Raw genomic sequence first — 13869 nt, 5'->3', positions numbered from 1 at the left:
TCTGTTAACCAAGCGCATTAGCCATCGGGAAGCTTTCTGTTAACCAAGCGCATTAGCCATCGGGAAACTTTCTGTTAATCAAGCGCATTAGACATCGGGAAGCTTTCTGTTAATCAAGCACATTAGCCATCGGGTATTCCTGTATCTCCACAGCATAATCCAAACCTGAACTGTCTTTCAACTTCCTCACCGCTAGGTGGAGCCAGATTTGAGTATCTACTTTATGTCGTCTTTACCACAGAAGTGAAGAACAATCCTTATTTATTTTATTTTTATTTTTTTAAAGAGTTCTGATCTTCAGGAACCATGCTGAAATAGCTACAAATGTAATCATATAACATCTGGAATTTGTTCAAAATAATCCAGTTACAGAAAAAGAAGGGGTAATGCCACTGAATTGATTCCAACTCATAATGACCGTATAGGATAGGATAGAACTCCTTCATACAGTTTCTAAGATTATAAATCTTTTCAGAAGTAGATTACCATCTCTTTCTCCCAGATGGTGGATTTGAACCACTGACCTTTTGGTTAGTAGCCATGTGCTTTAACTACTGAGCCACCAAAGGGGATGTGTTAAGTGCCATCAAGTAGCTTATAACTCATTGGATTTCCAAAGAGTGGCTGGTGGGTTTGAACTGCCAACCTTGAGGTCAGCAGTCCAGTGCTCATCTAACAGTGAGTGGTAGGTGGGAAAATAGATAAGATTGGCTGTGACCTAAAATTCTGGAGCCCTTGAGGCTGGATGTACCCTCGAAACTGAGGTCATCATTACAAATCTTAAACAAAAATATCCCCTGAAGTCATAAACCATATAATAATTTCACTTTATTAGTAAAGCATTATGTGCCTTGAGCATTGTGCTCTTTTAAGAACTACTGATACGAAATCAAAGTGACAACAGGAACCTCAAGGGGTAGTGAGTTTATGTCCACGAGGGAAGGACAATTAGGAAAAGGAGGCTGAGGATGGTTGCACAACTCAAAATAACGTAATCCATGTCACGTAGGAATTGTTAATTGATGCATATTCCGCTGTGTAGATAGATTCTCAACAACAACAAAATAGAGACTAAATCTGAAAAGAGAAAACAGGATTGACGAGGAGTTGCTAATTGTCAGAGTGAAGCTGAGGGACAAGTACACGACAGTTTATTATGCTCTTCTGTTTTTATGCATTAGGCATTCATTTGCATTAGGCAGACAGGCTGCATGAGACCTCCTTAAAGTGTTCAGGAGCAAAGACCTAATGATATTTTCATATACACGTGGAGTTCTGGTGTGACACCATGGGTTAATGCACTGGACTGCAAAATTGGTTTGAATGGCAAAGTCAGTGGTTCAAGCTCACCAGCTGCTCCTCCGAAGTCCTAAATAGGGTCGCTATGGGTTGGAACCAATTCAATGGTACTTAATCAACAACATATACATTTGAAAGTTGGACAATGAATAAGAAAGACCACAGAAGAATTGATGCATTTGAGTTATGGTGTTGGAGGAGAGTATCAATGCACCATGAACTGCCAGAAGAACCAACAAATCTGTTTGGAAATACAACCAGAATGATCTTTAGAAGCCAAAAATGGCCAGACTTTGCCTCTCACACTTCAGATACATTATCAGGAGGAACCAGTCCCTGGAGAAGGACATCATGCTTGTTAAAACAGAGGGTCAATGAAAAAGAGGGAGATCCCTAATGAGATGGACTGGCACGATGGCAGCATCAATGGGCTCAAGTGTAGCAGCAACTGTGAGGCTGGGGAAGGACCAGGCAGGGTTTCAGTCTGTGGTTTTTAAAGTCGCTAAGGGTTGGAACTGACGCCACGGCACCAAAACCAGCATGTTTTACATCTTTTAAATGAAAACATTTACAATGGGTGGACGCATACAATCAAATTGACAAAATGTTGACATCTGTTGAAGCTAGGTGATAGGTATACAGGGTTTATATTACTCTTCTGCTTTTCTGTGGGCTTGATATGTTAATAAAAATCTTTAAAAAAATAAAAAAAAGCTATCATTTTTTATTTGAAACCACTTGTAGAGAACTCTCTTTCCAAAGGCAGTAGTTACTTTTTACTTTTGGAAACCCCTGGTCTCCCCTAGCTTCAGTAAGACAGGCTCACTGGTTTAGTCCCTAGTGTCCCTCAGAACATCCAATCCTGAAAGAATCAAACTCATTCAACGTAAAATGCCACCTGTACCACAGTGTCTCGCTGGCTCTCTTCATGACAGCCTGCTGCCAACATGCTAAGGCCACATTCTCTGTGGGGAGAAGGAAGTTACTTACTTGAGGCGATGCTCGTCCGCGTGTGATGAGAAGAGGCCATTCTTGAACCTCTGAGTTAGTACCGGCCAAGCCATGCCACAGTAATCCTGGAACAGTCAGAGAAATGGCCCAACACAAGATGAGACTTAAATGAAAAATCTCCCACACTCACAGCTGGCCTGTTTCTACAGCTGACAACGGAGAACAGAAATGGTTCCTTTGTTCACCAGGCACTGTGCTAGGTCTGCGCAAGGCAAGTCCAGACAGAAGTGACCTGAGGATGCCCCTTTTCTATTGAGTCCTGGTGTGGCACTGTAGAATCAGCATTGGACCACTAACTGCAAGGTTGGTGGCTCAAACCCACCAACTGTTCCTTGAAAGTCCTATACAGAGTCACTATGAGTCAAAACTGACTTGACAGCATTCAACAACAACATTCCCATAGATACCACACTCAGTATGCAAATGCAGCCTGGTGTGACTCCTGAGAACTGGGGCTGGGAATTAGAACATAAGAGAGCTTCCTTCTACTCTATCTAAGCTTGACACAAAGTAAATGGGGCCTAGCGGTCAAAACCTACTCCTGTGCTCCTCTAAGATCTATCTATCTGGGATCAAACTGATAGTAGCAACTCAAAAGATGAGGTAGCAAACTTCAGGGGAGGCGAATTCAAGTTCATGAGGGAGGAGCACCTCAGGAAAGGCGGCTTTCCCCAGCTGCACAGTGGTGAGGGATACAAGCAGAGCCACGGGCCTTGTGCCTGTAGAAACAGCTGGACCGGTGTGTGCTCTGGTGTGCAGATTCTCAACACCAGCAGTGAAGACAGAAACGACAAACCTGATCACCGGTCGGCCTCCATGTTGGAATTCACATCAAGAAGTGATTCCTTTTGGCTTGTTCATCCATTCAGCTAATATTTACTGTTTTGGTGGGCATTCTAGGTACCAGCGATCCAGAAGTGACTAAAACAGTCATAAGTCCCTGCCCTCATAAAGCTTACATTCTTATGGTGGGACAGAGATTTAAACAAACAAACACACACATACTCCTACACACAGCAGCTCCGAGGGCATCAATATTCGGAAAGAATTAAGTCAGTAATATTGGGGAGGGTTGCAATTTTGGTAGGGAGGCCTGGGAAGGCATCACTGGGAAGATGGTTTCTGAGTCCAAGTCAAGAAAGTGAAGGAACATAACCACGTGGCTACCTGAGGAAAGAGCATTCTAAGTAGAAAACGTCACAAAGGTCCTGAGGCAGGAGTGGCCTTGGGATGGAGGAGCAGCGTGGAGGCTGCTTTGGCTGGAGCAGAGGGGATGAGGCTGAGCAAGAGCAGGGCCAGAGCACACAGAGCTGATGAGCCAGGGTGAGGACTTTGGTTTCTTTTCTGAGAGAGGTAGGGGACATTTGAGGGTCCTGGACATAGGAACATGATATGATATACCTGATTTTTTAAAAGATCACTCCAGCTACCATATGACGGATAGACTGAAGGAGGGCAAGGGCAAAGCAGAGACCATCTGGGGCTACTGTGATCACCCAAAGTGACGAAATTAGTAGGTGGGGGTAAGGAGAAAGGATCAAACCCACTATGTACGTAAAAGGTGGAGCCAAGAGGAATTCCTGAAGGATTGATGTTTGTGGAAGAGCTAGTGTGGAACCAAGGAAGGACAATACCTAGTCTTGTGGCTCAAACAGTTAAAAGATGGAATACTCATTTACTGAGATAGGGGGAGACTCAGGGAGGGGCAATTTGGGGTGAGGAGGAAGAAGGCACAGCTCAGGAACTCAGTTTTAGGATGTTAAATTCTGAGGTGCCTTTTAGATATCCAAGAAGAAATGATGAATCAGCCACTGATTATGTAAGTCTAGAGTTTGGGGGAAATGCCTAGGCTAGAAATAGAGTTATGACCCATTAGCATATGTTGTTGTTATGTGCCATCGAATTGGTTTCAACTCATAGTGACCCAATATAGGGTTTCCAAGGAGCAACTGGCCAGTTTGAACCATGACCTTCTGGTTCAAACCGACCTTTCAGTCCTGCGTGTATCCTACAGCCACATCAGGACACCCCATTAGCAAGTAGATGGCACTTACAGTCATAAGGCTGGATGATGTCACCAAGGGACTACAGATAGGAAAAAGCAGGCTACAGTATTGCTTCCAAAAAGTCCGAGTTAAAAAGTAAATCTCTATTATTGGGGAAAGAGAAATATTAAGTCACTAATAACTTGATCATTACTGCAAAGGTTGGGGGCAAAGAGGAAGGATCAGTAGTTGGAAAAGATGGCCTTGGTGATAGAAATGATGCTAGAGATCGCATGATAGAATTCTGCAAAATCAATGATTTGTTCATTTCAAATACCTTCTTTAGACAGCATAAGAGACGACTATACACATGGACCTCTCCAGATGGAATCTGACTACATCTGTGGAAAGAGATGATGGAAAAGCTCCATCTCATCAGTCAAAACAAGGCCAAGGGCAGACTGTGAAACAGACCATCAATTACTAATAGGCAAATTCAAATGGAAGCTGCAGAAAATGAAAACAAGTCCACGAGAGCCAAAATATGACCTTGAATACATCCCACCTGAATTTGGAGATCATCTGAAGAACAGATTAAACACTAAAGATACATTAAACACTAAAGACCAGAAGAGTTGTGGGATGACATCAAGAACATCATACACGAAGAAAGTAAAAAGTCATTAAGACAAGAAAGAAAAGGTCAAAATGGATGTCTGAAGAGATTCTGAAACTTGCTCCCCAGCATCGAAATGCTAAAGCAAATGGAAGAAATGAGGAGGTTCAAGAGCTGAACAGAAAAATTTCAAAGATCAGCTCAAGAAGATAAAGCCAAATATTACAACAAAATGTGCAAAGATCTGGAATCAGAAAGCCAAAATGGAAGCACAGGCTCAGCATTTCTCAAGCTGAGGGAACTGAAGTAAAATTCAAGCCTCAACTTATTGGAAGATTCTCTGGGCAAATTACTGAATGATGCAGAAAGCATCAAGAAAGGATGGAAGGAATACACAGAGTCACTTTACCAAAAGGAAATGGTTCATGTTCAACCGTTTCAAGAGGTAGCATGTGATCAAGAGCCAATGATACTGAAGAAGGAAGTCCAAGGTGCACTGAAGGAATTGGCAAAGAACAAGGCATCAGGAATTGATGGAATGAAAATTGAAATCTTTCAAGAAAGTGAGGCAGCAAAGGAGGCACTCACTCAGCTATGCCAAGAAATTTGGAAGACAACTATCTGGCCAACTGATTGGAAGAGATCCATATCTGTGACCATTCCAAAGAGAGGTGACCCCCCAACAGAATTCGTAAATCATTGGACAATCTCTTTGGTATCCCATGCAAGTAAAGTTTTACTAAAGGTAATACAGAAAAAGCTGCAAGCATACGTTGACAGAGAACTTCCAGAGAGGTTCAAGCCAGATTTAGAAGAGGCTGTGGAATGAGGGATATCATTGTTGATGTCCGATGGATCTTGGCTGAAAGCAGAGAATATCAGAAAGATGTTTACCTGTGCTTTACTGACTACGTAAAGGCTTTCGATTGTGTGGATCATGACAAGCTATGGACAACAATGCGAAGTATGAGTATTCCTTAATACTTAATTGTGCTCATGAGGAATCTGTACCTGGACCAAGAGGCAGTTGTTCAAACAGAATATGGGAACACTGAATGTTTTAAAATTAAGAAAGGTGTGCGACAAGGTTGTATTCTTTCACCATACTTATTCAACCTGTATGCTGAGCAAATCATCCAAGAAGCTGGGTTCTATGAAGAAAAACGTGGCATCAGGATTGGAGGAAGACTCATTAACAACCTGTTATATGCAGATGATACAACTTGCTTGCTGAAAGTGAAGAGGACTTAAAATATTTACTGATGAAGATCAAAGACCACAACCTTCGGTATGGATTACATCTCAATGTAAAGAAAACAAAAATCCTCACCACTGGACCAACAAACAACATTCTTATCAACGTAGAAGAGATTGAAGTTGTCAAGGACTTCATTCTTGGATCAACTATCAACACTCATGGAAGCAGCAGTCAAGAAATCAAACGATGTATTGCATTAGGCAAATCTGCTGCACAAGACCTTTTTAAAGTGTTGAAGAGCAAAGATGTCAGCTTAAAGACTAAGGTGCGCCTGACCCAAGCCGTGGTATTTTCAATAACCTCATATGGATGCGAAAGCTGGACAGTGAATAAGGAAAACTGTAGAAGAATTGATGCTTTTGAATTATGGTGTTGGAGGAGAATATTGAAAGTGCCATGGGCTGCCAAAGAACCAACAGATCTGTGTTGGAAAAAGTGCAGCCAGAATGCTCCTTGGAGGCCAAGATGGCCAAACTTCGTCTCTCATACTTTGGACATATATCAGGAGGGAACAGTCACTGGAGAAGGATATCATGTTTGGTGAGGTGTAGGAACAGAGAAAGAGAGGAAGATACCCAACAAGATGGACTGCCTAAGTGGCAGTATCGATAGACTGAAGCGTGGCAACAGTAGTGAGGTTGGCCCAGGATCAGGCGGTGTTTCGTTCTGCTGTGCATAAGGTCACTATGAGTCAGTACCGACTCGATGCCATCTAACAACAACAACAACAACAACAACAACTTGAGCCTTGTGATATTCAGGGGAATGGTGGTGGTGTGCCATGAAATTGGTTCCAACTTATAGCAACCCTGTATAAGGTTTCTGAGGCTGTAAATCTTTACAGGAGCAGAAAACGGCATTTTTCTCCTGTCGAGTGACTGGTAGATTTGAACTACTGACCTTGTGGTTAGCAGCCCAGTTCATAATCCAGTACGCTACCAGGGATCCTTATTCAAGAGAGTAAAATTAAGCAAAATTTCTGAGATGAGAACAAACATGGGGGGTAATGGACCATCAAGCCATGTAAAGGCAAGGGAATGTGAGGAGGCTGTGAGGAAAAGAGCTTATGTGGAGTCCTGGTGTGGCGCTGTGGGTTAATGCACTAGACTGCAAGGTCAGTTTGCACCACAAAGTCAGTGGTTCAAGCTCACCAGCTGCTCCTTGGAAACCCTATTCAGAGTCATAATAGGTAAAAAACTGACTCGACGGCACTTACCAACCACCACCACCTTTGTAGCCTGAACAGAACAGGAGACATACTGTAGATCCTATTCCATAGGAAGTCTTACTTACACCAAGAGAAGCCTTCAGACTTGTTAAGAAGCAGAAAATTTAAATACAAGGAGGGCATATTCTTCCCACAATTTTCTTTAAAGGAAGGGCTAGATCTGGGAGATACACGACCAATCAGAGACATGCATGCAAATGACAGCAGGGAACTAACTATAGAAAGCTGGCTAAACCCTGACCTGCCTAGATAAGCCTCCCAATCCTGTATTTACTCAGAGTAAGATTTAAATCATTCTCTATCTTAAATGTGAACACTGTTTCTATCGCCATTCATTTTCTCAACATCCTTCCAACATTCCAAGCAACTCCACATCACTCCACCTAGACTTGCCCACCCATGTGTCCTCTCTCCAGAAACATACTGCAACTGGAAACACACATGGGGGTGGGAAATCACTGGCGATGACATGTTTTACCATAAATACTAGACAAGATTTTTTTGGGGGGAAAGGTGAAGGGAAAACCACTGGCCGCACAGCAATCTTAGAGCTGGTGGAACGTGAGAGATAGGCCAGCCGTGGGAACCTCAACCTAAGTCAGCAGAGAGCAAAGTAGGCGGAGTGGCTTCCCGAATACCTCTACGTTCATTTCACCGCTTATAAAAGGAGGGCTCCCAGGGGTCCTATAAGGAACCAAGTCAGATCATCTGAAGCCCTCTGCCAATAAGCGACCCTCACGAGTGACCCATATTCCTAAGAACTCACCTGAGCAGCCCTGGCAAATGTTGGGCCATGGTAACGGCCACCGATGCGTAACACATCCTCTGTGCAGTAAAAGAACTCAGAGAAACCATAGAACTCGCTGTTGTTGAAGTTGATGGGTGACTGGTAGATGCCGTTTAGGGAGGCCTGGCTAGTGTTGGAGCGAGCCAGCAGGGGACTCAGCATGGCCCCACAGGTCACCCAGTCTCCTTTTCCTCGGACGTGCAGCACCTGGCTGTTTCTCTCTACCACATCCGTGAGTCCCACGGGCAGGCAAGGATCTAGAAATGGGTTTTCAGGACTCAGACCCGTCTTGTGGCCCAGCAACCTGTCACAATGATACAAACATGCCATCACTGTAGTTAACCTAGTCGAAGACACACAATCTGCTTCACAGCTCTCTTGCTATTGTTTTTCAAGAAGGCATCCCCAGAACTAGGGCTGAAGCTTTACAGCGCAGTTACACCTCATGCACGTTGAACTTAAGCAAATCCAACTTGGCCAAAGGAAGAGAGAAAAGCGGCAATGATCAAAGCTGCTCAACTTGGAGTCAATGAATATATTCTGCAGTGTAACTGGAGGCATGCCTCTGCTGGTCTCCATTCCTACACGTCTCTGACAAGGGCCAGGATCTCATCGTGCTGACCGTGGGTCTAGTAGGTAAAACAAAACTGGGAGGAGGCAAAGCGGGGAGGCGCTTCCTCAAGAGGGGTGTTCTCCATGGTGGTGACAGAACACCTGGCTTTAACGGAGAACAAGCAGTGCGAGGACCGAGTTCAAGCCCCCGTTGGGTGAATAGGCAGGGACAGCAGGCTTTGGTGCCCACGGTTCCAGCTATCTGTCTGCCTAGTGATAGTCTTCTCATCCCTAAAGAGGTTAGTTACTATGCAGAGATCTGGCCAAGGAAGGACAGCAAGTGGAGACCTAACAACTCCGCCAACTAGAGCTGCCTGCTCATTGGTCTCTATGCAGACGGATGCTGAAGAGAGCACTCCCTGGGATGAAGGTGCACCCACAAACGTAAAGACTAAAGAGGTGGGTACGGCACCATAATAAAACGCCTGAAAACAACTGCAACTATTTTACGGGCATGACACCAACTATGAGGAAAACTCAGAAAATCATTATTTAGACGAGATGACCATTACATTTTGGCTTCCAGATAGTAGCCGAGGTTTCTCTAGCAGCTCAGCAACTACAAAAGAGATGCCTTTTATTCACTGAGCTCCTGAACCAGGTGACATGGATACCTGGCCCCAAATACCACCAACGCATGGGGAGAAGGTGTGGCCTGGCAGAGAATATGAGTGTCGCAGAAAGCAAAGCAGGAAAATGGAAAAAGAAGCACAGCAGCTAATGAAGGAAGAAAACAAAGTGGTGTGGAACTTTCACGACAAATGTTCTTCAAATGTCCGAGTGCCAGCAGGAGACATCTGAGCTCCAGAACTCCAGCAATGTTTGCAAGGATTTAAGAATTCAGACACGCTGCGTGATTTTCATGCATTCATCAGTTTGTCCAGGACACCTGGATTCTCTCAAAGGACCCTGAACTCTTAGTGGTGGCTAATGAAAACATAGCACAACTACCAAAGATTTATAAAGAATGTTTCCCTCAACATATGCTTAAATATAAGACAGCGGATTGCTACACTGCAGTGATTATGAATGGACGACACTGGGACTTTCAAGTCAAGCTAGTGTTTCTTATTAATAGGAGTAAGTCATTTTATTGTGGGAAAGAACTTTACAGTCTATTATGTTTTTCCTTTCATGCGCAAAGCCTTCAAAAAAAAAAAAAATCCACTTTTCGTACGTCAGGATCTAAACACTTGATTTGGTACTCAGGTGAAGAATCAGTGATCCGTCCTGTGTTAGAGAAAGCTGGTCATGCTGGGCTTATCGAAGACCATGTTAAAGGTTCATTTTAAGCACCAATGGCTTTGAGTCCAACTCATAGCTACCTTGCAAGACTGAGGAGAGCCGCTCCACATTATTCCCAAGGCTGGAATCTTTACCACAGCATCTTTCTACCATGGAGCAGCTGGTGGGTTTGAACCACAGACCTTTTAGTTACCAACCAAACACCATCAGGTCTCCTTAATTTTGACTACACATGCTTCTTCTCTTTCATGTGTACTATAGAATCTGGGACTTCCAGTGTGGCACTGGAGGATCAGCACTGGACTGCAAACCACAAGGTCAGCAGTTCAAACCCACCAGTGGCTCCTTCGAAACCCTATACAGGGTCGCTACGAGTCGGAATTGACTCAGCTGCACTTAAAAACAACAACAACATGGAATCTTACTCCCATATAAGATGCAACTTCACTGCGATTCAACAAGTGTCTTGTGTACTTCTGAGTACAAGGAATTGGTTGGATCTCCATGAGCCTTCTCATTTTTAAATGAGAAAATTAATGAACTGCAATTATCCCATGCTGAAGAGAGCACCCCCTGCATGAGGTTGCACCCACAAACGTACAGAGCTGGGGGGACAGACCCAGAGATGGTCACAATCAGCAGCTGTACTTTAATGCCTCGTAACAACAATGAACAGAGTTCACCCTCGCCCAGATCCAAGGGACTGCTAACAGAGGGTGTTCAAAGGGGTGCTACCCCAACGGCAGCGGTGGTCAGAAAGAAGGAGGAAGCAAAGCCCACCTATCTTAGCAAAAAGCAGATTCCAACGCATGGCATTCCCATGTGCCTTGGAATACGACAGCTGGAATCTTTACAGAAGCACATCACCAGGTCTTTCTTCCTAAGACCCACTGGGTATCTTTGAACCACCAACCTTCAGGTTAGTGGTCAAGTACAAACTGCTGGTGCCACTTAGGAGCCTTCTATCTTAGTGTTGGTGTTGTTGTTGTTGTAAAGTGGCGTTAAGTCAGTTCCAACTCAGAGCAACCCTGTATAGAGTTTCCGAGGAAAAGCTGGTGGGTTTGAACCAGGTCAGTAGTTCAAATTCACTAGCCACTCCTCAGAAACCCTTACAGGGTCACTATGGGTCAGAACCGACTTGTGGTTAGCAGTCCAGTGCTTATCCTACAGGATGTGATTCTTTTTTTCTACTAATACGTGCAGACTGACCCATTCTATTTTACATCAGGCCCCACATCAAATGTACCTGTTTTTGTGAAGCGTTTCATTCAGCACAAGGTCTTCATAGCGCTGCCGGGCAAAGTTGCCACCAAAACCCAAAAAGGTCGTGACATAGACCCTGTACACATGTTCGGTGTGTTGGGCATCACAGCCCAGGTTGAATTCAGCCAGCAGGATCTTGGCAGCTTCTTCCTAACACAATGCATAAAGGAAAAGGGCATTTTAGTTCTGGTTGTCTGCTAGAAAGCCACCTTGTTCGCTTAGACCAGGCTTCATTTGCTATGACTGCTCTTTGAAGTACCTTGTAGCATTTACCCATCCTCATACTGTTACTTTAAACAAAGACATACACTGACAAGACTGAACAAAAATGAACAAACCAGAAACTAGAGTTGAAATACCACACGAGTAAGGCGCTCTCTGTAGCTACACTGGAAGAGAATTACACAGATGTGTCAGTGTCTTGCATGTATGGGTCTGTATTTTCCAGTTCCCCACAATGGGAATATATTCTTTTTATAATAAGAAAAAAAAAATCCTTTAGTAAAAATAAATTTAAGGAATTTTTAGTATTATGAAATCTATCCTATGGCCTTTCCCAAAAATATTCAAGAGGCCCTAGGATTCCTTGCTACACATTTGAGAATTGGGAAAGTTCAATTTTATTGTACTTCCAATGAAAAAACTCTCTAGTTTTTCTTTATTTCCTTTTTTTTTTTTTTGGATCTCAGGTATAGAGATTGAATCGATCATCTTCCTCAATTTATAACACATTATCAAGGCAAAGGCCTTTTTTGTATTTATTTATTCCCTTTCAGCATTATACCCATTCCTGTCCCCTCCAGTGGCAAGTCTTCTAATATACTTAATGTATCATTTTTTTTTTACATGTGTTGCTGCAACATGTGTATTATTATTTAAAATGCATTTATTTTTATTCTATGAAAATGTTATTGTATCCAACCATTCCTCTTCTAGGTATACAAACAAAAAAACTGGAAACGTATGTCTATACAAAAAATGTATCTACAACAAAAAAAATGTTGATAGCAGAATTGTTCACAAGAACCCAAGAGTAGAAACAATCCAAATGTCCATCAACTGATAAGTGAATAAAGAAAACGTGGCCTAGCCATACAATGGAATATTATTCCGCCATAAAAAGGAATCAAGTACTGCTATGTGCTACACAACAGATGAACATTCGTAACATTTTGCTAAATGAAAGAAGTCAAACACAGAAGGCCACATATTGTGATTCTACTGCTCTGAAATGCCCAGAATAGGCAAATCCAGAGACAGAAAGTATACTCGTGGTTGCTAGGGGATGGGAAGAGGGGGACAGTGACCAGTATTGGGTTGGAGGTTTCTTTAGGGATTGATGCAAATATTCTGGAATATGACAGTGGTGGTTGCACACTTATAAATATACTAGAAACCATTGGATTGCACAACAAAGGACATTAGGCATTTGTTATTGTTACTAGCTGTTGCATCAATTCTGACTCATAGTGACCCTGTATAGGGTTTCTGAGGAGTGGCTGGCGGGTTTGAACAGTCAATTTTGTGGTTAGCAGTGTTTAACCTACAATGCCATACAATCTATACATACAAGAAAATCACTTGTTTAAGACTTTAAATCCCTATTCCTTAGTATCAGAACCACGTCTTCATTTCACCTGTTGTTAAGTGCTGTTGAGTCGGTGCCAACTCATAGCGAACCTGTATAGGGCTTCCGAGGAGCTGGTGGGTTTGAATTACTGACTTTGAAGATCAAACCGACCTTGTAGTCCAGTGCTTATTCTATAGCACCACATCAGGACTCCACTGAATATATATTAACAAATACAGACTAAAAAAATCTCATAATCTAGTTCCTAAAACTTATTAACTCTAGCACAGACTTCTGTGTCAACCCTACAATTCCATCCATTCTGCTTGATACACTGCCACCTATATTCAGTGAGCAAACTCAACAGATGCCAAACTGATGGTGAGAGCAGGAAGGTCAGAGAGCAGCTGTCACTCAAACCTTGTGGACCACACGGGTCTGCCCTTTCCCAGCGGTGCATCCTCAGTGACTGGGCTTTCACCTTCCGGTTACCAAGGCTGAACCCACAAGACCCCTGGCCACATCACCACAATCAATCATTGGGTTTTGCTCTAAAATATTCCCTGAAATCAATTCTTCTCCTTTCATTTTCATTAACATTGTCTAGCTCAGCCCCTCATGGTTTCTCACCCAAACTATCACAAAAGGTCTTTAGACTCCCTGACATGTTTCTTTCTCCTACTGACACCAAAATTATTTTCCTTAAAAAAAAAAAGCAGGTGGGCGGGAGGTGCCAGCATCAGATGCAGAGGGAAGGAGCGACAACCAGCCGTTAAGAGGCCACGGAGTCAGTGACGACCACACCCACCAGTGGAGCTGCTGCCCCAGCTGTCACTGCCACTGTGTCCCAAGGCGGCCGCCAAGGATTCTCACAAGGATCCAGACACCACCGAAAATGTACATGAGTCCAACCATGACCCCAAGTTTCAGCTGACAGTGTCCCTTCCTGAACAAGAAATTAAAACACTAGAGGAAGATGAAGAGGAACTCCTTTA

The 13869-nt window shown here is 43.3% G+C and overlaps 1 protein-coding gene and 1 pseudogene across 1 annotated transcript in view; one reads left to right on the top strand and one right to left on the bottom strand.

Annotated features, from left to right (window-relative positions):
- The window catches only part of ENTPD7 (ectonucleoside triphosphate diphosphohydrolase 7), a 67249-nt gene that overhangs the window by 2674 nt on the left and 50706 nt on the right, over positions 1–13869 (bottom strand). Inside the window, exons 9-11 of the mRNA XM_006831239.1 lie at positions 11288–11454; positions 8164–8488; positions 2290–2375 (exon numbers count right to left, since the gene is read on the bottom strand). Coding sequence (XP_006831302.1) covers positions 2290–2375; positions 8164–8488; positions 11288–11454 — 578 coding nt within the window. The remainder of the gene's footprint in view (positions 1–2289; positions 2376–8163; positions 8489–11287; positions 11455–13869) is intronic.
- LOC102822363 overlaps positions 12402–13869 on the top strand; it is an 8835-nt pseudogene continuing 7367 nt past the window's right edge.

This window comes from Chrysochloris asiatica, unplaced genomic scaffold (assembly GCF_000296735.1).
Source record: "Chrysochloris asiatica unplaced genomic scaffold, ChrAsi1.0 scaffold00003, whole genome shotgun sequence".
In the NCBI taxonomy this organism is placed as follows: domain Eukaryota; kingdom Metazoa; phylum Chordata; class Mammalia; order Afrosoricida; family Chrysochloridae; genus Chrysochloris; species Chrysochloris asiatica.
The sequence above is the reverse complement of the archived record's forward strand: the minus strand, read 5'-3'. Positions and strand labels throughout refer to the sequence as shown.